The sequence below is a fragment of the Cynocephalus volans genome, chromosome 2 (assembly GCF_027409185.1).
Source record: "Cynocephalus volans isolate mCynVol1 chromosome 2, mCynVol1.pri, whole genome shotgun sequence".
NCBI lineage: Eukaryota > Metazoa > Chordata > Mammalia > Dermoptera > Cynocephalidae > Cynocephalus > Cynocephalus volans.
The window spans coordinates 149218551-149244422 of record NC_084461.1 but is presented as its reverse complement, the minus strand read 5'-3'; the positions used below and the strand labels follow the sequence as shown (position 1 = coordinate 149244422).

At 42.7% G+C, this 25872-nt stretch overlaps 1 protein-coding gene across 3 annotated transcripts in view; it reads right to left on the bottom strand.

The window, feature by feature from the left end:
- Positions 1 to 25872, bottom strand: part of TENM2 (teneurin transmembrane protein 2) — an 890342-nt gene that overhangs the window by 44174 nt on the left and 820296 nt on the right. For all 3 annotated transcript variants that reach the window (XM_063084119.1, XM_063084126.1, XM_063084134.1), the window contains 6 exons: positions 18047 to 18257; positions 13820 to 13939; positions 11035 to 11296; positions 9986 to 10253; positions 6411 to 6554; positions 5720 to 5969 (listed from right to left, as the gene is read on the bottom strand). In XM_063084119.1, the coding sequence (XP_062940189.1) occupies positions 5720 to 5969; positions 6411 to 6554; positions 9986 to 10253; positions 11035 to 11296; positions 13820 to 13939; positions 18047 to 18257 (1255 nt within the window). The remainder of the gene's footprint in view (positions 1 to 5719; positions 5970 to 6410; positions 6555 to 9985; positions 10254 to 11034; positions 11297 to 13819; positions 13940 to 18046; positions 18258 to 25872) is intronic.

Sequence of the window (25872 nt, the reverse complement as noted above, 5' to 3'; positions counted from 1 at the left end):
CCTACTTCTTTCCTAATATCATCTACTTTGAGTTGATTAATATAGAATCTATCTTGGGGAAGGAGAAGGGCAGGGGTGAGCGATCAAATCACTGGAGAGTGTAGAGACCAAATGATCCTATGGATGTGAGCTTTGGAGAAAGGCTGGGGTCACTGCTATATCAGTCCAGGGTCATTCGCAGGTTGGGTGCTTAGCAGGAAACACACCAAAATAACAGCATCTTTGAGTCAGTCTATGCAGATTAGTACAGTTGCCCTACATACAAGGGACAGGCCTAGGCTTTGTGTGCATGGCCTCAATAAGATGAACCCTTTAGGTGTATCCTTCAAGGAAAAAGCGGTGTCTCAGATTTAAGAATTGAGATACATTAGCTCTTCACACTGCAGGGTCTCAGTGACTCCCCTGTGAAGCCTCCAGTGTCTCTCCTAGCATTCTCAGCCTGCCTCGAAGAGCTGTCATCAAGCTGTCTTGTGATTTATGTTTGTGTGCTTGTCTTCCTTATTTCTTTGTGAATAGGACATGAATTACTCATCTCTGTATTGCAGATACTTAGAAGAGAGCTCAGGAGAGAGTAAGGGCTGGGAAAATGGGTTCTTAAGTGAAAGAAGCAAGGACTGAAACTGCTTCCCTCAGTGCTGGGCAGAACCTGCCTTGGACTAGCTCCAATCTCTCATGTTCTGCTGAGAATTACAAAGTTACAATCAGTTGAGATATTGTCTGTTTCCCTTCCAACTCCCTTTGGTCACATTTTTCCTTTGTGTAGGGTGAAGCTGGAGTGGCCACTTTTTGTTGTTGTTGTTGTTGTTGTTGTTGTTCTAACTAAAGGTAAGTTGAATTGGGATACATTTAGTTTAGTTCTAGAGGGATATGTTTATGTGGCTTGTAGTCTCTTCAGCATCTGGTTAAATTATTGCTAGCCATTCTGGTATAGGAATGAATTCCAGGAATGCTCCTGTCATACTGTGTTGATTCTCCTAGTATCACTGCAGGGAGTGCAATGTCCAGTGTAGAATTCATAGTTCAGTATACAAGATGTCAATGACTAACTGGCTCATGAGAGTCAATTCAAAGAGAATTTAAATTATTCACTGTGCAAGGAAAGTTGAAATGTCCAGGAATATTACAAAGAACACTTGATGAAGGGTTTGCCAAATTTTATAACCCTCACAATTTACACATCCCCAATGATCACTTGTGACCACTAAAGAAACTTTTCTAATTTATCAATAATCTGAAACAAATTTTAATCAGCCATACTGGAGGAAAGACTGAGTATCTCTCTGTTCTTTCTCTAGATAATGAAATTATAAAATAACTACCATGTTAAAAGATGATCAAAAAGTACGTAGCCGACAAGTGAAGGAAAACAAGTATAATGGAATCTAATAGGAATTAATTAATAAAAAATGCTAGATTATTTGTCTGGATTTTGTGATGTTTGCACTAGTTGCTGGCTTTTTAATAATCTGCAATTTGTTTTGGTTTCTTTTCTCATCCTAAGTAATATCCAGTTTCATTTCTCATTTCATATTTATAATTTTGTTTTTTTCTTTCTTAGAGAGAGTCTCCCAAATGACCTTGGCTTCAGACCCCATGAAACCTGGATCTGTCCTTGGTAAAAGGGCTTTGAAAAGAGTGCCATGCACTATCCAAAATTTTATGGGGGCACAGTTGGTATTATTATTCTAGAACAGGCACTTTGTAGTCTTTTCTTTCCTGACCCCCATCTTCACAGCCTGACCACACATGGAAAGCATTTGCTTTCTCAAACTGGAACCACTTCATCCTCCCTAACATTCTGTTTTGCCATCAAGCAGGGTCTGTCCTCCTGCAGACATGTGTCTGGTGCTGCTTACTTCCAATTCCTGCTGCCTCTGCCTCTTTCCTGGGTGCCACTTTCCCATGTACCCACTCCCTCCAGCACTGACACATCTGGGTTGGACAATTCTCTCCCCTGTAGGTCTTCCCTGAGGCAATGAAACCCTTGACCCACCTCAAAAGTTCTGTCAGACTGTCAGCATGGAGAAACAATATAATTTTATGTTTTGAAAATGAAAAAAATTTTTTAGAATATAAAACCTTAAAGACAGTGTGAGATTCTTATGTTTATCAAAAGGGACCAAGTTAAGATAAGGTAGAGAGACATGTCCCATTTCTTATCTTTATTGCCTTATATTGGGGTTCAGTTCCTAAGATGTTCTCAATTGGGGAGAAAGGAGGGATTTTTCTATGAGTGAAATTTACCCTAGGATGTTAGTGACTGACACATTTACTCTGCTCCAGAGGGCTTAGGTTTTCCAAAGACCATTTGGAGACTGATAATTATAAGAAGGGAAATGGGCTACTAAAGGTGGGATATCAGGCTTTTTTGGGAAGTGGATGTTGAAAATGTCCTAAATGTTGGCTGAGTTAGAGCAAATAGGTGATGGTCATTTTACCTAAGAGAAGGCTCTCTCCAGCATCAGAAGTTATCCACGTGTGTAGAACTCTGCCCCTACATGGTTTGGACAGGCAAAGAAAGGAGGAAGGGAGGAGGACAGTGAGAGAGCTGTGGGAGCATTGAAATAGAATTTCCCGTTGGAGGCTGAGCTCTGGGGTGGGTAAGGAAGATAGGGATGGGCACGACTCCCGAAATGGAATCATTCAGTTGCCAACTCACAAAGGAGAAAAGACAAGCAAGACAGGTCTCTTCCCTGCTCCTCCCTCCCTTTGCTGGTTGCTGTTTTGAAGAGAGGGGATTGACAGCCTTTTGTTTTCAGGTATGTAGTGAGAAGAAAAGAAGAATCAAACCGGTGTTCTTATAAAAGCTTAACTTCTAATCGGCTCTGGGTACCTGGGTGATGGAAGCAAGAACAAGCCTAAAGGTGGTTATAAAAGGGGGGAAAAAATCACAGGGCTGCCAAGGGAAACTGGGAGTCAGACATCCTCAGGCTGTCCTTATTGTCACCACGTGGGCATGGTGTGGCTTGCTCTGATTGGGCCTTCTGCTTGCACAATTCATGTTGTGGCCTCTACAATGTGAGCAGCATGGAATCAAGGACCCATTCTAACAAGAGGGAAGAGACTGGTATGAGTTTCCCTTAATTCAACCTATATTGGGCACCGAGTGTGGGCCAGCACGCTCTAGGCATTGACGGGCCAAGATGATGAAGGTGTCCACCCAACAGAAGTTCACACACTTGGGTCCTAAAGACTTGCACAGAAATAAAAGAACCACAAGGCAGTAAGTGGTGACAACTCTAATGGAAAATCAGAGCGTTAAGCAACCCAGAGGAGGGTGAGAATTATTTCCATGGAGAAGACTGGGCTTCATGGAAGAGAGGGCCCTCAGCGTTGGCCTTCTGGGTGGACATGATGAAGTAGGTTAGCTAGAGAAGGCATTTTAAATAGAGCAAGCAGCATGGGTCCAGTTTGGGAGGTGGGAATGTTCCAGGCAAGTACTGCTTTGGCTTTGACCAGGAAGCTCAGTGTCAAAGGAGGAAGGGCCAGACATGGAGGATTACAAATGCCAGATTAAGTAATTCGACCCTTTCTCCTGCAGGCCACGGAAAAGCGCAATGCTACCTCCACCCCTTCCCTGCCTCCTCCGGTGGCTCCCCATTGCTCACAACATGCCTACGAAGAGGATGGCTTTTTTAGAATTAAAAGAAAAAAAAAATAATAAAAAAACATCTTGGGAAGGGGGCCAACATGGGGGTCTAGGAAAAGTGATTTGTCTGATTGTCAGTGTGACAGCTGGAGGGTCTTGCATGGTGTCTCCTTGCTTTCCTTGCTCATTTTTGGTTATTACAGACTCTTCCTCCACCTCACGGCCTCCACCTCTGTGTTTCTATGATGGTTGGTCTTTGGATCTTCAGCTTAGCTTGAATAGCATTTACTTCCCCAGGTACTCATCTCTCACCCTGAATGGGTGTCCTTTGAGCCCATGGCTCATCCCTGTCTGTCCCCCTGAGCCCAGCACAGGCGTGGCTCACCACCATACTTCACTAATGCCAGTGAACCACCGAAGATGAGAACTCCTCGGGGTGGAGCTGGTGTTTTCTCCTCTCTTTTTACCCCTTCCAGTAACTGGCATGGTCTCGGCTCCCAAGAATACCCAGCAGCAGCCACAAGACATTAACACACAAGTGCAACCTGCGGCTTCTTCTACAGGGTAGCCGAGGCTGCATCAGAAGGCACCACCATGCAGTCAGATGCTCAGGCCAAAACCCTAGGTGTCATTCTCAATTCTTCTCTCTCTCTTTTTTTATTCCTTACACTTGGACCATCAGCAAATCTTATCAGATTTACTTTGAAAATAAATCCCAATTGGAGTACTTCCCCATCTCTTTTGCTACCATCCTAGTCTAAATCACCACCACCGAAATCCTGGACATTGCTGCAGCCTCCTTATGGTTTCCCTGTTTCTATTCCTGCACCCCTACACAGTCTATTCTGCACACAATAGCCAGAGTCATCTTTAAAAAATGCAGACTCGATCATATCAACTCCACCCTACTCCCTATATCAAACTCCAATGGCTGTCCATTGTGATAAGAATACAGTTTACACCTGTCTACATGGTCCAGTAAGACTCTAAAGCATCAGTCACCTTCCTACGCCTCTGACCTCCTCAGAAGCACCTCCTCTGAACTCCAAACTCCAGTCACATTGGATTTCTATCAACCTCTTGAATAAGCTGGGTTATTGGCTGATATTAGGGCTTTTGCACATCTTTCTGACTGGAATGCTTTTCCCCAATTTTTCCTGTGGCTGACCTCACCATTCAAGGCCCAGCTCAGATGCCACCTAGTATAAGAGATGTCTTTGATTGCCTTATTTTCTGTAATGTCTTGATCCCCCGCCCCATAGTCCATATTTCTTACCTGTTAAATTCTTCTTAAAGCACTTAATGCTACTTGAAATTATTTTTTTATTTGTCTACAGGAGTTGGTCTGAAGTTCCCTATCAGACCACAAATGCAACAACTGGGGCTTTTCTTGTCCCGCAGTTTTTTTTCCTAGCCAAACAGTCCCTGGCACATAATATACACTCAACAAATATTTGCTAAATAAAATTTTCACTTTTATTTATAGACCTTATTTCTCCCTCTATTTACAGATCCTCCTCTGGGTTGAGGGGTCTGGAATCAACTTTCATGGTAAGAGCATTTTCAAGAGCTTTTCGTGTCAATATTTTCCCAGTACAGAGGAGTCTGCACTTTAGATTTAGAAGCAAGCAGTGGCCAGGAGGACTGTACCGGGGGTGGCCAAAATGACCTAGCAAGGCCTATGTAGTAATGCTAGATCATAAATATCTTAGTGAATGTGCAAAGATGCAGACAATTTATACAGAGCTAACACCTAAAGGTGCTCAATGTAAACTTTTGAATTAGTAAATGAACATTAGTGGTTCTCAAACTTTGATGTGCATCAGAATCTTCTACAGAGCTTTTCAAAAATAAAAGATGCCTTGGCCCTTCTCCTGTCTGGAGACTGAAAGCCTTTAACTTTATTTGTAAGTCAGTTGTTGACAATCGTATTAAATACATGTGTAGTGTTTCATAGATACACAAAGCATTTCCTCAAATCCTTATTTGATTCGGAGCCTAGGTTTTGGATCACATGGACTCTACATATATCCTCTGGGGAACCTTACACGTGGCCACCATCTACCCAGGGAAGCTCGGGAGCAGTGGGGAGCAAGAGAGCCAGAGAATTTTGCCCGTGTGGCCATTTACCGTAACTCCAAGATGCTGGTCACGTTTCGAGAGGGAAAGATGCGCCGAATGTAATTAAAGTCGCCAACAAAGAGGCTCCCATCGACTCCGACGGCCAGGGCTACTGGGGCCAGCAGCTTGTTGCCTTCGGCGAGGCCATTGCAGCTGGGACAGGAAATGCTGCGGCGGCGGCCATTGCCCATGATGCTGGTGATGATGGCGGGCTGCTGAGTCAGGAACTGGTTCTCCCCGGTGCCTTTGTGCAGGATTCCTAGGGGGGCAGCAGATGGGAGTGGTTACTGCAGCCCTCTGGGGAGGACGCTGTATTGGCCTACTGAGGGTGAGGGCAAGTGACAGGGAGAAGAGAAAAATCAGAAAGCTCCCACCTCTGGGGAGCTGTCCAATTTCTTCACGATGCTGGGAGAGATGCAATGGTGGGGACCTCAAATGCTATGGTATTGGATAACATAACGCTTGTGGGGGTAAATGAAGAAGAATTGTGAGGTGCAATAAGGCTGATGCTCTGGGCAAAACAGTCCAACTTTCATTGATATTTAAAAGGAGAAGGTGGGAAAATTTATGAATATTTTTGGGCAGTTGATGAAAAATGGCTTAGGGAAGGGGAGGGGCTACTGCTTAAATGTCAAGGTCAGAGAAAATGTTCCAGAGAAGAGACGAAGCTGTATTTGGGAAAGGAGATGTGCCCACATACCACTTTTCACATTGAGGATGTGGTGTTTGTCCAGGGACCAGCCACCGAGGTTGGAAGGGTCCAGCTCAAATCCCTGAAGGAGGGCTGTCCTTTTTTCCCAAAGAATTAGACTGGGGCAGGTCTCATATTCAAACCCGACAGACACTGAAAGATAAAAGGAGGTGGCAGAAAAGACAGGGTTTACTTGATGACTCCAGAGCTCTCTAGTAAGAATGAGAAACACATGTTCATGGTAATACAAATTCTGCTACAAAAATTTACTCTAAGAGGTGGGCTGATTGCTTTTCTCCTTGTGATTCCAAATATTAAATTCAGATTTTGAGTTGAACTCAACCTTGAAACTTTACACAGCCGTACTCTGTGGGGATGGAAAGACCTTTCCAATGAAAAGCTTGCTTTCAAAAATGACCCCAGTGACACGGAGCGAGGACAGGAATCATTTAAAAACCTAATACAGTTCTCCTTTAGAGATGGACAGGAGACTGTTTCTCTTAGCCTGATGTTCATGGCATGCATTTATTATATTACGTGTTATATATTTTTGCTCACTAGGAGAAAGGCCTTTGATTCTGGGGGCAACCGCTTGTATAAGTTAAAGACCTTTGTAGGTTCACCCAAAATTCCAGAAAGTGCCAGGAGAGGAGGCATGAATGGGGCACAGCTTGCCAGGTATGTGGAAATTCAATGGGGAATAGAATGCAAAAACTGTTTGTAAAAATCCTGCATTTGCCACATGGACAAGTGGGAGGCATGAGATAAAGGACATTCATCTTAGCTCAGCTCCCACTCACACTTTCTTGTGGCTCCATTTTCCCCGTATGAAAAATGGGGTAAATGAAGCCTCAATTTCTCAGAGAGTTGTGGTAAGGACAGATGAAACAAAGTGCTGAGGTGCCATCCACTTTTAATTGGAACGCTGCTCTAGAAATATGAGGCATTGTTATTATTGCTGTTCCTACTACATTAAACTCTTAACTATGTGTGCCACCTTTGGGGATTCTCTGCAGCTTTTAAGAAATCCTGAGATACAGAAGTGCCGATATGAATAGAGGATACATTTTATCTTCGAAAAAAACTACCCATATATTTTCTCACTTGTCCTCTGAAAATGCCAAGAAACGATGCCCAACCCAGTAGCAAACAGAATTGCTAGTGCCCAGCCTGGGCTCCTGATATATTATTTCTCATTAAAAGGAATCAAGGCTCCTTGAAGGCTCCAGATGACTGGAGCAAAAAATAAACAAGATGAGACTAGATGATTTTATTATACTAGATAACAAGGAAAGCATCAAAATCTACTAGGGTCATGTCAAAAGGATTAGGGAGACAGCCTGAAGAGGCTCCCACTGACCAAACTTGGCACCATTTGACCATTGGTAAGGATAGTCATTTCAACGAATGAAAACATACTAGATACATTTCAATTCATGAGTTCAAAGTGGTATTTAAAAAGCATTAATTTGCCATCATTGGAGGATGAACCAATTCATACTGAAAACTAGTAAATAAAGGGAAAGAATCAAGCATTTATCCTTTCTTTCTTATTTGAACTGTGCTTCAAACAACCAAGTAGTTAATGAGAAAATATCTCTCTGTAAAAGTATTCTAGCTGAAGATGTAGAAAACACAGATGAAGAAGCAATGATAGAATGAAAATATCATTTTGCAATCCCTAATGACCTAATAGATCTAGGCAATGAGTATCAGTGGCTGCCAAAAGCACTAAAAGATACACAGCTGACATTAGGAGCCTCTCGATGGAGGAACACAGCACCACCTACCAAGTTGTCTTGCCAAAACCAAAAATCAAACCAGAACCTGAGAGAGCCTCAAGATCCAACTATCAATTTACAGGAGATACAGGGGACAGAGGAACATGTTAAGCCCCAGTATGCAATCACAGAACAAATAAAACAAACAGACTGTGGGAAATTCTACAGGTGAACAACCCAGTTTCTTCAACAAGTAAATTGTAATGGTTAAAAAAAAAAAGAAAAAGAAAGATGGAAGGTAAGATTTTAAAAATTTTCACAAATTTAAGAGAAATTAACCAACTGCAAAAGACAGATCTTAATAGGATCTTGCTTCAAACAAATAAGTTTATGATATTCATGAGACCATTGAAATATTGAACAATGATGTTCTTTGATATTAAGAAATTATTGCATTTTTTTATTATGATAATGATATTGCTGTTATATTTTTAAAGTGTTTTGCAGAGATATATTCTGAAATATACGTGAGCTGATGTGATGTCTGGAACTTGCTTCAGAAAAATATGGGAGGCAGGGGAATAGATAAGGGCACAGAAAAAACAAGATTCATCATGAGTTGATAATGGTGTTAGCTGGAGTACATAGGGGTGCATTATAATATTCAGTCTATGTTTTGATATTGGGTGTCATTTTGAGATTGGCTAAAGCCAGATATAATGTATTTTTATGCTTAGCCAGTGTTCTATATTAAACGTGCTAGTTACCCCAGTAACTTATTGCTATGTTGATTAAGTTATTAGCTCCACTCACTGATGAAGCAGACCACTGAGCTCATATTCTGAGCCTGTGTAACTTGCTAATTGCATGATGTTAGGCAACTTTCTTACTGTCTCCCTTCTGCCCCATCTGCACAATGGTGATTATGAAAGTGGCTACTTGGTAAGGTTATTGGGAGGTTACCCAAGACAAAGGATTTAGCACAATGTTCTCTGTACAAAGGGAATGTCTGATAAACATTGACTGCCAGTTACAGTGAACGTTTCTGAATTTGCTGATTCTTATTTTGGTAACTTATCTGCACTCACAGTTCTTGAAAACCACGAGCCTGTTGGTGAAGTGAATACAGGATTCTGGATTTTAATTAATCTCCAGATAGCTTCTCACAAGTAGGAAGATACCAGGAAGTTTGAGATTAATCCCCAGCTCACATCTCTCATAATCACATGACCCTTCTTTCATAAGGGGGGAATCATGTGGCCCCCTCAAAAGGCAAAGCCCTGAAACACACCATGTGGCTTTCAGATTCCCTGAGCTCCATTCTGATTCTCCAGGCGCGTTCTGTGCCATTTGCAAGTGCACTCTCTGGACATGACCTAGCCCCTGCCCACCTCTCTCCCTTCATCTTGAATATTCTCCTTGTCCACTACACTCCAGCCACGTTGGCCTTCTCTCTGCCCCCCAAACACACCTCACTGTTCTCTCTTCCAAGAATGCTCTTTTTCTGATTTTCATGTAGCTCTTTCTTGTCACTAAAGTCTCTGCTTAAATGTCACCCTGCTGAGGAGCCTTCCCTGAATGCCTCTCCACAGTTACCCCTCCTCCCCAGTATATATCACTTATTTCTATTTTCTTATTAGGACCTATCACTGCTTGCTATTTCCTTGTCCAATCTGTATTTATTATCTTAATCCTCCACTAGAATGTAAGGCCCACGAAAGAGGACTTTTGTCTGTCTTACTGACCCCTGTGTCTTTATCTACTAGAATGGTATTTGGCATATACTAGAAACTCAATATATATTGGTGGAATCAACGCATGACTAAAAACATGAGTCAATAAGTGGTTGAAACCAAAACATACCAACAGCATCAGAGAGTCCATACACCCTTTGACCATAAGCATCTGTCTTGTCCCAGATGAAGGTGTATGCCAGGTTGGGAGAAGCCTGGAATGACTTCTGGAAGAGATGTCCCTCTACAGCTACCATCAGGTGAACCCTGATGAGGTTCAGGGGCACGGTTGACTGTGTCATGGTGATCTTCAGCAGGGACTTGTACCCTGCAGTCCTAGAGCTCAGATAGCGAAGCTTCACATTGGATCCAGGGAGCTCGATTTCTTCATGAAGAACCTGGAGGAGAAACACAGGGTAGACACACTCCATCAGACACACGCCTGCAGGCGAGTTACTGGCAGCCCCGATACTGCCTGTCTGCTGCCTCCTTCACTGAAGCATCATAGCTTATGTGGGTGCAAGAACCACTTACTACTGCTGAGAAAAAAAGAAAAAAAAACCAAAAAAACAACCAAACTTTATCTTACACCATAGGGTGAAGGGGCTGAGGTTATGATTTTTGGATTAATAATTATTCTTGGTCACTGTTGTGTTTCTTTTTAAAAACCACACTGTTGGCAAAAGATGTAAATAAGAACAGCAGGCTTTATTGCTAGCTGCATGCAAGGAGGCCACGAGAGGCTGTAATTATATGAACCTACAACTTCCACTGACAATCGGTATAAAGCAACAGGGAGGCAATAATGTAATATGCCCTCTGTCGTAACACCGATGTAGATCATTAAAGCTCCTCTTATCATGTATCTCTGTGACTAACAGGAATAAAAAGCAATTTGCAGGTGGGTTGCACATATGTATATTGTTTTTATTTTATTAAAAGCTCCAGTGACTGCCGAAGTCTTGAATGACTATCTGCATACATCCGAAAGGTCCAGGAGGGATTTACACTTTCTTCTCCAGTGGCTACAAATTCTGTTGTGTTCCAGTCTTTTGGTCCCTTCTTCTTAATATTAGTTTCTGGCCCACCCAAGGAGAGAGATGTGTTGGGAGGAAGTTGGCCAGTTGGTTTTGGTTAGGGAAGTGTTGAGAGTTCTACCCGGACACCTGCCATTCCTACCTGGGTCTCAGGCACGATGGGATTCTGCCCAGGGGCAGCACTGAAGAAGGTGGACAGAGGGGAGGAGATAATGATTGGGTCGGGCCGGACAAAGCCACTGAGGTCACAGCTGGGGATGGAGTTCTCCTCGGTCTTCATCACCAGGGTGTCCATGGCATAGAAGCTATTCCACGGCAGCCACACGGTACGCTCCTGGCTCATGAATGGGGCTCGCTCAAAGTGCAGAGTCAAGGAGGCGCCCCCATTGGCAATCAGGTCAAACCTGGAGAGGGGATAAATAGGCCCACTGAGAAGGGTGGACTGTTTCAATAAGCAGGATGCTCCAGCCTCCTCACCTGAGGGCTGTGGGAGGAGCAGAACACGGAGGAAAAGAACTTCAAAGGCAGACAGGCTGGGCTGGAACCCAAACTCTATCACTTGCTAGTTGTGTGACTACAGGCAACATATTAACCCTCTCTGAGCCCAAGTTTCTTCATGTATAAAATGGGAAAAATGATAGTGACACACACATTGTGGCTGAGAATGAAATATCATGATGAGTGCAGAGTAGGGGGTCAGCAAACGATGGCCTAGGGGCTAAGTCTGGCCCCCTACCTGTTTTGGTAAATAAAGTTATATTGTCACACAGGTACACCCATTTGTTTATGTATTCTCTATGGCTGCTTTCCTGCTGCTATGGCAGAGCTGAGTCATTGCAACAGAAATCACATGGCCAGCAAACCTAAACTATTTACTCTCTGGCCCTTTATTGAAAATGTCTGCTGACCCTCGGTGTAAAGCATTGAGCACAATGCTAGGCTAAAGAGGTGTTCATTAAATAGTGGTGTTATCATGATACGACATTGGGACACAGTGGGGAGCTCATTATGGCATTTTTCTAATCAACGTCTGCTCTGTTTCTGATATATTTGACAATGATTCATAACTATATTCTTGTTTGTTCCTCAGGAGCTGAACAGAGGTGTACTATCAGTAAAGTAAAACAAAGCTAGCTCTTTCCCAATGAACAGAAAAGGAGAGAAGTTTCCCACTTTTAAGCTTTATTCTCCCACTGGAATCTCAACCCTTTGAGGGCTGTGGTGCTCTCTGTCTTGTTCATTTCAGAATCCCCAACAACTAACATAGTGCCAGGATCACAGGGAAAACCCCATGAAAATATACTGACTTGCTGGCTGTACCCAGTTTTGGTAACCTGTTGAGTGTATTTTTAGTAGTCATAAAATGAATGAACAAGGAGCATATGCATACAGGGGTAAACATCAGAGCATGCATAATTTATTTATTAATTTGTTACTTTATATATGTGTTTATTGGGCATGCATGCTGCTGGGGATCCAGAAGAGTCAAATGTCTGAAGCAAAATTGCTCCTAGTTGGCATGATGTTTGTAGCAACATGAGTTTGTAGCACACACCACTATACAACAGATTGTGGGATTCCTTGGAGCATTCCCAAACACGTCCTGTGATTTCCATGGCTTTGTAACCTGAAGAAGCTGAAGAGTAACTGATCCAGGAGGTTGCAATGATGATCTGGGAAGTGGGTTTAGACCATAAGTAGTCAGGAAGCAGCTTAGACGGCTGGGACAGCATGAGGAGGGGACAGACAGCAGACCAAGAACTCAGAAATGTCTTGTGTTGTTTCACAGGACTTTACTGGAATTGACTCAAGGAGGTAGTTCTTTAAGATCACTGGTTTCTAAGAATGAACAAGTGCCAAAATAGACCTGCATGGTACACATTTGTTATCCGAGGGCTTTAAAAATAATTAGATTTGGCTACAGAAAGGTATGAGTGCGATAGAAATTCATTGAATAATGAGGATTTGATGTGAAGCATAGACCCTTTCTTTGCATTTCAGAGGTGGGAACATGAGGGTAGAGCTACTGTGGGCTGGTAATTTTCAAAACTGCATACAAGGCCACTTTAGGACATTAGAAAATAAGGCCAGACTCTTCACCAGAGAAAGGCAAGAGTCACAATTCTTACCTATTTGATATGTCCATGATTTTCCAGAGTCCAGTTTTATAGAAAAATGTGTTGCATCAGATTTACAGCAACAGTTCCCTTTTTCATTTGAATAGAATATAATTTTTTTTTCCAGCTCAGAGTGAATGACCATTTCCCCTTCCCACAGATTTCTTTTCTTCTTACCTTTTCCTTTAAATTTCTACTCTATGCCCAGTGGATTAAGAAAATGACAGAGCTTTCATCTTGGTGGGGGCTGAACAGGTACGTGTTTCCAATCAGAAGATAATGGGGAAAGGTTGCCTCCTTCACACAGCAGGTGACTGCTAAATGTATTTAATTAGACTTCTCTGATTACATCCCCAACCCCCCCCATGGTAGCGAAAACAACACACTTCTAAAGCCATAGATGAAAACAGAAGGGGATCACCACAGGACACTATGTCATGTGGATTCTTGTCACCCTGCACTGCCTTTGATTTAAAATAGGAGTTAGTTTCTAAGAGATACCTTCTCTTTTTCTTTCTAGAATCCACCTCCACCCCCAACACACACACAAAAGTACTTACCTGACATGGAAAAGGAGGGTAATGGCTGTCAGCAGCCCTGAGTAGGTTGGCCTTTCTATTTGTTTGCTGGTTTTGCATCCACACCTTAAAAAGCATGCAATATCTTTGGGGGGATCCTCACTAGAGGTCTGGCCTGGTGGGCATTCCAGGCCACCAAGGGGGGAATCACGTGTCCAAGTCAATTGCACCGCCTGTCTCTTTGCATGCACACTCAGTCCTGAGTAGGTACAAATCCCACAAAGCTACTTACGTGCCATCCTGGCGGGTGATGGTGTAGCCATATTTTGGGTACTTCACAAAAGACACGTTCACGCCAACCAGGGGAGTCCCATCCGTAGTTACTACTTGGCCTCGGATAAGAGAAACCAAGCTGAGAGAGAAACAAAACACAGGTTTTGGAGCCACAGGCAGGAGAACAAAGAGACTAGGGGGGTTGTTGAGCTCCCCTTCCCCACTACCCTTCACCTGGTCTTAAAACAGTCCTCCTCTGATCCCTAAGACAAGGAGAAGACCTTAAACATGAACTCTGGTTCCACACAATCACACCACAGAGAGATATAGGCTAAAGAAAGGTCTCAGTGCTTTGCTTTGCATGAGGAAGAAATCTAACAACATTTTGGCATGAAATCCACGGGCAGCATCTGCCACCACTTGGCTGGGCACTGGGGTCTCCCGTGCACCTTCCTTCTACCCTTGGCCTTGCTCCATTTCTTGACATTATTTGACTTTTGTTTGGCCTGAGCTTGAGGCTTCCCCTCATCACTCATGTGTGCGCCTTGGCTTGGCACAGAGAGTATTATACTCAGGTGAGAGCTTCCCCATCTGGCTACTCATTTTCTTCTTTGGCTTTGGAGGAAAGCCAAAGTCTCACCTCGAGACTGGGATGTCAGAAGGGGTGAAGGGGAGCACACAGAAGTTTTTATGAGGCTGAGACATCCACATACATTGTTTTTTGCTTCCCCCTAAGAGCAAAATTTCTCACAATCCATAAGAGCCTAAGGAAGAGGGAACATTGGAGATCTATATCTGTATCTATACCTGTATATTTTTTTCTGGTAGAAACATGTTAGATTCTGGATTCCATGTAACTACATATTTACCTTGTGTCAAATTCCTGCTATCTTGAGAGGGGAGATGGATAAAATTCTACCCAACTTTTTCCCAGCGTCAAGCAAAGCTTCCCTCTCACTAGACCATAGTAACTAAAACTTTCCCAAGAATGCCAGTTTCCAACCAGCTTTCTCTGGGAAATCCTGTAAAGCCATGGAGATGCCACAATATTCTATCCAAAGTCCACAGACGGAGAACGTACATGTCTCCTCTCACCTGAATTCTCTTGACTTCATGGAGAAGTGAGACCATGAGAAACTTTGTTTTTGCTCGGAGCCCCCAGCTGAACAGACAGATCTGCAGCTATATTTTTGGCCTTGAAGACACTGGACAATTTGGCGAAGGCAGAGAGGTTTTCAGGCTCCCAGGTTCCTGGACACACTGCCAATTTCTGCACCAGGTAATCAAGCTGACCCATTCTTTGCCAGAATCTTGTCAAAGTCTGTTTCACTTTTGGAATGCACTTACTTTTGCAATCCCAGGTGCCATGAAAACTGGAGGGACGCTGTCTCTAAGCATCTCTCTTTTTATTAGTAATACCTCCAACTGCTCAACTCCAACCCTTTGATGATCTCAGGAGTGTTTAGACTGTTTCACTGACAGCTCTAATTGTCTGCTACTGGCTGTCTAACAAATAAATCCCATTTTTAGCTGGTTCCAACCACAGTGCTAGAGTCTTTTGAAAATGGAAAACTAATTTATGAAAATAATCCTTTTGTTCATTTCCATTTTCCTCAGATTTCTTTAAGGCCTTAGCAGACACTATTTTAAAATCGATGACGTGTGTTGATGACCACAAGGTACACAGGGGTAGGGATGAGAAAACAATATTGGGACTACATTTCACTGTGGGGGGTCTTCTCCTTCCTTCTTTATACAACTGCTATTTCTTTTAAATCATTTCTGTAGCAAAAGACTTTGCTGAGTGCAGTAGGAATAAAAGGACCTGGGTTACCTGTGATTTCTACCCTCTATTTTTCTAATTCTTCATTGCTACTGGCTTTTTATCGTTTCCAGGCAGTCAATTTGCAGAAAAGATTCAGCTAAGACTTGCTATCAGTTCATTTCTATTTATGATTATTGATGTGTAACAATTATCACATTATCTAGATAGTGAGATCTGCTCTATAAATTATAGTGTTGGAGTCAAGGCATTTTAGTTATTTTTGTATGCCATTATCTACAGGAACGCCTTTTTAGAAGTCTTGAATTAAGTTCTTTTTTACTGCTAGCTTTGTCCTTCATTATGTGTCAGATGATAATGCACTGAAATTCACATGCTTACTGAACTTCAACCTATGTCTTGGAGTACGTTTTGTATTTCTGAATTATGTATCCACACAGACATGCTGGAGAGGGCAGTTTCATTTGGGTGGTGCTACTTATTGCTACATTCAAAGCTCCAGAAAGGCTTTCTCTAGAGCAACTTTCTTTTGCTGAAGTCTCTTGGGCTCGTACAGTCCACCAAATATCCTGGAGTCCCTGTATCCTGTCCCAAATATCCTGCTGTTTTGTATCTTGGCTCTAGCTCAAGATGCCTTCTGGAAGTGGTAACTATTGGTGAGGAGGATAAGATTAAATTAGAAGGAATAGGTGAAAAAAGAGTATGAAAAGGAGACTATCAGGAAATGCCTAGATTTAGGGTAGAAATAATAAAATGTTAATTAGGAAGTGAATTGAAACAGACGCTGCATTTACAGTATAAGCAAACTGTATGCAAAACCCCACTGAAATGCTTATGGCTTAGTGCAAGCCCTGGTCATGACTCTCTGCAAGATGAATTATGTTCATAATTAAAAGGAAGCATACCTACAGAAACTGTCCCAGAACTCGGATTTAACAAGCAGAAAAAAAAAAATTTTTTTGTCCAGAGATTTGTGGTTTTTAAAACTTTTTGAGAGGCTCTTCCATTAAAATAAATGATAATATTACTGTGTGTAGTAAATCATATTATTCTAATTTTACTAATCAAGAAAATGAAGTGTGTGAGTCCAATGTGACATAGCTAGAAAGTGTCAGGCTGAAATAGGAGAGTTGAGATTATTTTTTTCTTATCTATTATTACTTCTTTTTCTATTTTATTTTTAGTAAAACTAAAACAGAGAGAAGCTGAAGTTGTTGGCTTAAGGGGATCTTCTTGAGAACTTCCATAGTCAAAAGAGCTGCCAGGATGGGGGCTGTCCAACCTTCCAGAGGCTCTGGCCCAGTGACATCTCCTCCCCAAAGTCTAACGAGGGGAGCTCCAGGAGAATCACTTATACAGTGAGGGGCCCCTGTAACAAGTGAAGTCTGAATCTCCTCCCCTGGCTGGGAGCCTAGGTAAGCTGTATGCCTCTGGAGTTGCTCCTGAGCCCCTGTGAGTGAGGATAGAGAGAAATAAGAGAAAGATGGTGTCAGGGTGGCTGTCAGAGGGGGCCATCCCACTCAAGTTCCCGGTGCCTAGAGGTTTTGTAAAAGAGGAGCCAACCAGCAGTCACTTCCCCAAGCGAGGGGCACAGAAATATGGTGGGGCACCCTCAAGAACACCATGCCAACCCTCCCCACATCAGCAGACGCCATCAACATCTGGACCTGGAGCGGCCGAGGTTGAGAGCCATCCTGCAGCCAGGCCAGAAGAAGACCCCTGCCTCTCCTAACCCTCCTCCCTACCCTCAGGATCAGAAACACTGCCTCAGAGAGGGAAGGGGATAGCGTGGTGGGGAGGTGTCTCCACGCCAAACCTTCCTCTTGCTCTCTACTCCAGGCGCCCCGTTCTAACCTGCTGTAGGGCAAAGGAAAAGGCTGATTTGACCACAAACAAATCCTGAATTTGATCCCAAACCTCAAATTAGCAACTGAGAGCAAAAACAAACTCGAGAGAATGAGCGGGCACAGCAGCACAGTGGCTCATACATGCACATAGTAGGTAATTAGGAGTTGCAAGAGACGGGGTTGCGGCGCAGATTAGAGATAACCTACATGAAGTCTTTGGCTCACCCTAGGTGCTCAATAAATTCTCACAACTGGCATCATCTCGACTCTAAGGTACTACGGATGATAGGTTATGTCAGCAATTAATAATTGCTTTCAGAAATACTCTGTTGAATCAACTATTTCAGCAATGCTCAAACAAAAGTCATTATTGGAGGCCTTATACAAAGAGATTTAAAATGACAATTATGTCATAACATAATAGAGCATAAGAGTGATCTAAACAACAGGGAATCAATAAGTGTCTCCAGCAGGTTCTGGGTTGGAGGTGGCCAAATCCTGCAGAGAGACCAGGACTCTCCTCTGCAGCCCCACCCAAAGTGAGGAAAGCGGAGCACTGCCTCCTGCTCCAACAGTAAGGAAACCAGTAACTTGAACGGCCTGCAAGAGCGCCTACCTGCTATTGAAGGGGTTGTCTCCAGGAATGATGTGGGTGCTGTCTTTGCCTGCCAAGAGCTTGATGCGGTCGTAGAAGGACTTCACCGCGGGCCAGTCCGTCTGGCCCTGCTGAATGATGTCCACGGGGTCCCGGGACCCCCGGCAGAGTAGGCTATTCTGACAGGCTGACTGCAGGCAGCAGTCAGGGTCCAGGCAATCCACCAGGCCATCTGGAAGGGAAGAAGCAGAGCCAGGGTCAGCGGATTTTAATGACACAAAGCTGCTTGGAGAAGCTAACACCTTTGTTACCAGCACAGGCAGGAGCAGTATCAAACCTTCCCAAGGGCCTGAGTTGGCAGGTGTCCCACAGCAAGCCTAACGTAATTCCAATCTATACACACTGAAAACAAAAGACGGAAGGGAATTAACAGAAAATGTTGACACATGGTTATCTCCAGCTAGTAGATGAATGCTTTTCTCTTCATTTTCCTTAATATACTTTTCCGGAATTTTTAATTTTTTTCCCACTGTGAGCAAGTAGTATTTGGGAGGTTGGAAATAAAAACAAATACTTTGCTTTCCAGCAACACAGCACAAAAATTATCCATATCCAGTACCCAGAAACCTGTGCTAATGGGTGTACAAGTAACCAAAATGCATGGGATTCCTAAAATCTCCCTTCAGTGCAGCAAATCATTCCATCCCTGCACCTCTAAGCCAGGGAGGGAACTGCTGACCAGTTGGAAAACCAGGCACTGTGAGTTTTACATTTTTCAGGAAATGTGGAGAAATGGCTTTGGCCTGGGAAACAGGAAATCGAGCCATCGTTCACCTAAATGCTTCTGGTCTGTCTTCCTGTGTGCCTGCAGAACTTCGAACATTCTGATTTTCTAGTCTAGATTCTTGCCCATTCATCCTTTTCCTGGGCTGATTCCTATTCATTAATCTACCATTCAACAAATACTTGAATATTCTCCATGTGCTGAAAATTAAACAGTAAGCAAAGAACCATGGCGTGTGTCCTTAAGGAGCTGACAGAATAGTGGGGGAAACAGACATTGCCGACTCATCCTTTGAGACTCAGTTTAGGTGTGGCCACCTCCTCCAGGAAGCCTTCCTAGTGATGCCCCTGGCCAGGTTAGTGTCATGCACTGAATGTTCGTGTTCCTCCAAAATTCATATCTTGAAATCCTAACCCCCAAAGTGATGGTATCAGGAGGCAGGGTCTGTGGGAGGTAATTAAGTCATGAGGGTAGAGCCCTCATAAATGGGATTAGTGCCCTTATAAAAGAGACGCCAGAGAGCTCTCTAGCCCTCTTTCTGCCATGTAAGGATACAAGGAGAAGACGGCTGTCTCTGAACTAGGAATCGGACCCTCACCAGACACTGGATCTGATCTTGGACTTCTGGGCCTCCAGAGCTATGACAAATAAATGCTTTTGGTTTAAGCCACCCTGACTATAATATATTTGTTATAGCAGTCTGAAATAAGATATTTAGGTATCTCTGTTCTGTACATCCCCGAATCAGAGGTTCTCAAAGAATGGTTTGCATCAAAATCCTGTGGGGACAATTACAGGCCCACCCCAGACATCCCCAGGGAGAGCCTCTAGGAGCAGATCTTGGAATCTGTATTTCAAACATGATTCTCAGGTGATTCTAAGGCACAATAAATTTTAGAAACCATTGTTGTTAATGCCAGCTTTCTTGTACTGGAATTAATTATGTCTTTATGCTTGCTTCCTTCTCTGGAAAATGAGCTCTTTGAAGAGAATAGCTTCTTATTAATTTCTATATTTATGCCTTGCTTATTGCAAAGCATGGAATTAGGCACTCAGCAAATGTTTGTTGAATGAATACACGACTGTTTCCCATTCCCCACGTGTCTGTTAGGTCTGAGGATAGGAATGTTCAAGGTAGGTATGCTCTTTAGAATTTTCTATCAGAATGGATTAGTTGGCTAACCCTTATTTACTCTGCTGGGAATTGATTGAACACACAGTGGAGGATCTTGGAGAATAACTTGCTTGCACCTCTTGGATTTGATGGCAAGACGTTTTTTTTTTTTTTGGCCATAATTAGCATCATAGAAACATGCACTCAAACCCTGGGCTGTGTCTTGACAAACACTTATACCAGAACGCTGAATCAGAGGCCTGGCTGTGTGCTTTAAATTTGCTACAATGTAATTTTTTGGCATTACCCTTTTTGTTAGGTCCTGCTAATGAAATTGAAATATATAATTTCACTAAAGTTCCACTATAATTTAGCAATTAATGTACAATTATTTTAATGCATTACTTTCTTTTTAAGCAAACAAACAAATTAGGAGGTTGCATGTTTTGCTTGGCTTTAAATTACTAAAACTAGCCTCTCATTTTCCACATGGGCAAATGTTGCTTGCTTGCTTGCCTCGTAACGCATTTAGATTTACAAAATTTCCTAGAAATGCAGACACAGGAGGGTGAGCAGGCACACACACTTTAAATTTAGAGACATTTGAAATTGAGACTCTGAACATCTCAGCCCAGTGTGCTAGCTGAATCAGATACTCCCCAGAGCCTAGTAAACCTCAGACTCCAGAAACAGAGCTGGAGAATTGTATCTCAGTAGCAGAATGACATTGAGGCATTGTTTCAGATCCACATTCAGATTGTCCAATCTGGACCTAAGGGCCACTGGCAGAATAAGAAAAAGAAAAGAAAAGGGAAAAAAATGCATAGAATCGGCCTTGAACATCACCTTCCATGGACTGCCTTTATCAGACAGAAGGGATCTACAACAGAATGGTTGCTTCAGATTTTAAAAATACCCCGCTGAGATGTTGGCAGTGCTTCATTCAGCAGCCACAGAAACTTCTCCACTGAGAAGAAACCCACTGTTGTCAGCACTATAGATTTCTTTAAGGTCACCGGCCTCTTCCCATTAGGAGTTCCATCCATCTCTGGTGGCCTTTCTGTCCTGAAGCTGGGAAAGTTTTTCCTTCCCCTCCAACCCATTTACTACCCACTCCATATAACTAGCTTGAGGACCTCTTTGGGCTCGAATAATTATTTAAGACAGTTTTCCTATTAAGCACTGAACATTTTCCTCTCCCACCCCCTCCAGCCTGCCACTCTTTCTGGGCTTATGACTGCTTCAAAACTGTGCACCTCCCATTTCCCCACTGTTTTGTTGACTCTGGGCTTTTTATTTCAAAGGCCTATCTGCCAAGGAGATGTCCGAAACACATCAGCAATAGTAGATGACAAATGCTAAAACAGAAAAAAAAAAAAAAAAAAGATATAAATTATTTTCCCCCACGTATTTACATTTACCTGCTCCAGAGGATGTGCATCTGGGGTTCTATCCGTTATTAAGTGTGAGCTTACGTTATGCCTGTAATGACCTCATCATGCTGCGTGATTATGGGCTGCTGCCGTCGGACACTTGCAGATGACACTGCGAACTTTAAATTGGCACTCCAATCTCTCAGTGGCCTGTCAGTCATGAGAATGGCATCTTTATGCCAGCAAGCCCCTTGGATGGAGTCTGACATTGCAATCTTCAGTAAATTACCCTGTCACTGACAATCTTGCAGTTATCTCGCAAACAATCAAGCAGGCAATCAAACGGTTCTGAATTGCTGGTTCAGGACCTGGAGAGGTAGCCAACGACTCCATTCAACAGCAGCAGGAAAGCGGCATAGCCTTTCTATGACACTGGATGATTTATTTATTTATTTATCTCCCTATTTATTTGTTTTTTTGTGTTGGCTTTTTCCTGGTGAGGGTGGTGAGGGTGGTGGGAGACATCTGCAGAGTCCTTGAAAAGGGCTCAGTTCTGACTCGGCACTTATGGGAAAGTGACGTAGGCCTTCCCAGTTGGGCCCATGGCAGTGGCACCTCATCTTATTTCACCCTGTGAAACATGGCCAAGGAGAACCATCTAGGTGCTTTCTGTCAGAATGGATGCTAAATCATGGCTCTGGCTACATTCTACACATATACGTTATACGGTAATTATAACAGCAATTTCAGAGAAATGTAGACGTGGAGAAACTTTCTGGGAAAAATGTGTGAGGCATTTTTTTTTTTTTTTTATTGCTTTTGATAAAAAATCAGAGAGAAACTTCCGTAACAGTTCTGGCAACATGAAGCAGAAATCAGGTTAATTAATGCTGAATAGAATCTTTTGGATTGGAAGTCCCAAGATAAAAAGCCAAAAAATCTTCATAGCATCAGAGGTAAGAGCCTGGCCTTTGGAATCAGATGAATTTGGGTTTGAAACTCATCTCCCCTAGATCCTGGCTGTTTGAACCTGAAAAGATAATCAACCTTGCTGAGACTCAGTTTCCTTGCCTTTAAAACTGAGTTATAATAGTGCGTATGCCATAAGGTTATGTGATAGGAAACAGATGAATTGATAGATACATACAACATCAGTCTGGCATATAGCATGTGTTCAATGTACTAAAGTTATTACTATAACCAGAAACTCCCTGGAGTTTTCAACTTTTTCAGGTTACATAAACTGGACATGAAAATAAGTGAATATAATCCCCTTATATTTAGAATCATTCACTGGTACACGCTATGGGCTTGTAGAATCTTAGCCGTTTCCAAATAATGATAGGTTAATGATAATAGTAATGAGAGATGATATAGATTGAGCAGAATTTACATATATTCTTGATTAATCTTTATGGCAACTCTACAAACCAGAATAATGCAACACTTAAACTTCAGAACAGGGTGTCTGGGTTTGAGCAGGGTTTTTATATAGATTGGCTCCTATGTAGCTACTACCTTGAGCAGTTAACTGCTCTGTGCCTCAGTTTCCCTCATGTACAAAATGAAGATGATGTTGATATTAGAAAGTGCTGTTGAGACTTGATCAAGATGGTGGAATAGATGGTCCCCAGTGTCACTCTGTCCCACAACCAAACAAGCAAAGACTGCCAACCAGGAATCGCTATGGCTCGGGGGAAGAGGAGGAGAGACCCGCAGAGCTCGTGAAGGTGGGAGAAGCTGCAGAGAGAGCAAGAAGAAACTGCTCCAACCATTTTGAACCCTGGCTATGTTGGGGCTGGCCTGGTGAAGGGCAGGAAGTTGCAGCACATGGAGCAGGAGCTGACAAAAGCCACAGCTGAGCCCTTTGTGTCAAGTTGTTTAGAGTCTGCAGGGGGAAGAGGGCCTCGGAGCATACCTCCAGGCCAGTGAGACCACTGACAAGGATCCTGTGGACCCACATGGGAGCAAGGGGCTGAAGCCGACTGAAGAAATGAACCACCCAGAGGCCGGTGAGTTATTGAGAAGGACCCATGCACAGGCCATCCCATGGGAAGCATTTGTAATGTGGGGGAAGGCTGGCCTGAGGAGGAGCACTGGGGTGCAGTGTGGGCGGCTGGTCTGCCTTCTGATTGGCACTGGCCCACTCCATGGAGACTGGTCAGGAAAATAGAACTTTAGGGGGTGCAGTTTGTTGTAAAGACTCAGTCCTGGGCTGGAATTTCCATATAGTTCAGGTGTATCTGACCTCACATGACCCAGAAGTGATTGAAAGGCCAACAACTAAAATCTGTTCACCACAAAACGCCTTCCCCAGAGAATCAGCAGGAAAGCAGCAATTTAGTGCAATCACAGAGTTCAAGTGCTGGTGCCCACAGGAAGTTTCCCCAAATCTGGAATTAATGAAAGGACAACAAATTTGTTCCAGTGCTGAGTAAGCAGTGGCGGTAGCTAAAAATCTAACATGGAACTGAACCCCCCCCCCAAACCACAAAAGAACACAGATCAGAGACAAAGCTCTGCTATTAACCAGTAAAAGTCTAACACCACCCAAGACACCTATAAAACCCAGAAGAGGTAGCAGTCTCCTCAAATGCGGAGGCATCAACGTAAAGACACAAAGATTGAGAAAGACAAGAAATATGGCACTGTCAAAGGAAACAAACCAAGCACCAGCAAAGGACTCACAGGAAATGTTTATGAAATGTCTAACAATGAATTCAGAATAACTCTCTTAAGGATGTTCAGGGAGTCACAAGAAAATACAGATAGAAAATTAAGTGATATCTGATAAACAATCCAGGAGCAGAATGAGAAACTTGACAAAGGAAACAAATCAATTAAAAAAAAAAAAGAAATTCTAAAAATAAAGAATACATTATCTGAACTGAAAAACTCAATAGCAGTCTTAAACTGAGGAAAGCATATGAAATTATCAAATCAGAGGAGCAAAAAGAAAAAAGAACAAGAAAAAATGAAACAGAAATACAGCAAATATGAGACTCCATCAAGCAAGATAATCTCCGCATAATTGGCATAGCCAAAGAAGAAAAAGGAAGAGATGTAGAAATAATGGCTGAGAATTTCCCAAGTATAAAGAAAGATGACAGCATCCAGGTACAGGAGCTCAGAGGTCACCAATCAAATTCAATTCAAAGAGGAACACCCCAAGGCACATCATAATCAAATTATCAAAAACCAAAGACAAAGAAATAATACCGATAACAGCTAGAGAAAAGAAACCCATAACATTCACTGGAGCCCTAATACGTCTCTCAGTGGATTTCTTGGTAGAAAACCCTACAGGCCAGGAGAGAATGGGATGATGTATTCAGGGTACTGAAGGAAAAAGACTGCTGGACAAGAATTTTCTATCCAGCCAAACTAAGCTTTAAATATGAAGGAGAAATAAAGTCTTTCCCAGACAAATAAAAGCTGAGGGAATTCATCAACACTAAACCTGCCTTACAAGAAATGCTAAAGAGAGTTCATCAATCTGAAAGAAGATGACGGTAAGGAGCAGCAAGAAAACATTGAAAGGCACATAATTTATTAGAAAAGTAAGTTCACAGACAGCCTCAGAATATTCCAATGTTGTAAGGGTGCTGAGTAAACTGGTTATAACCTTAGTATGAAGACGAACGGACAAACCTAACAAGACAACAACAAATACAACAGCCATATAAGAGATAGGCAATATTAAAAGATGTAACTTGAAACAACAAAATGTAAAAAAGTGTGTCTGGGGGAATGACACCAAAGCATAGAGTTGGCTTTCGTTCTTTCTTTTTTCTTAGGCTTCAAAGTTAAGTTGTAATTAGTTGAAAATAATCTGTTGTAACATATTTTTTGTAAGGCTCATGGTAACCATAACTCGAAAACTTATGAGACATACTAAAAATAAATAGCTAGAAATCAAAATAAGTCAGGCACAGCAAGACAAATACTGCACAGTTTCTCATAGAAGTAGAGAGGAGAATAGTGGTTACCAGAGGCTTGGAGGGGACGGGGCTGGGGGCAGGAGAAGGGATGGACTAACAGGTACAAAACTATGTTATCTACTCTAAGTGAGTCATTGTGTGGTATATGGGTGTATTGAAACAACACACTGTACCCCACAAAAATAAATATTCATAAAATTGGGGAAAAAAAGTGCTGTTGAGAGGATAAAGCAACTATTACATGTACAGTACTTGGAGCAGTGCCTCGTTCAGTGAGAGATCAGTAAATTGTATTATCACATCACCCACCCTATGGAGGATAAAACCAAGGCTCGGAGAAGATGAATATGTTATCAAGGTGGTTAAGCAGCATCTATGGATAAAAAGCGGGAAAACGCATCCAATGAGATCATCACTCATTGTCTTCTTCATTATCAGAAGGAGGAGACATTTCCTTCCTGAAGGGAGTCTGAAGACAGGGCAGTGGATCCCCATCTGCTGGGGAGAGTGTGGGTGGTTGTGAGATTTAATCACTTCTGAAGGCCCCTCTACTCCTGCGGCCGGAAAAGAATTTGACTTGTTGAAATGAGCATCTGAAAAGGAATCATCAGGAGAAACAAGATTCCTCACAATTC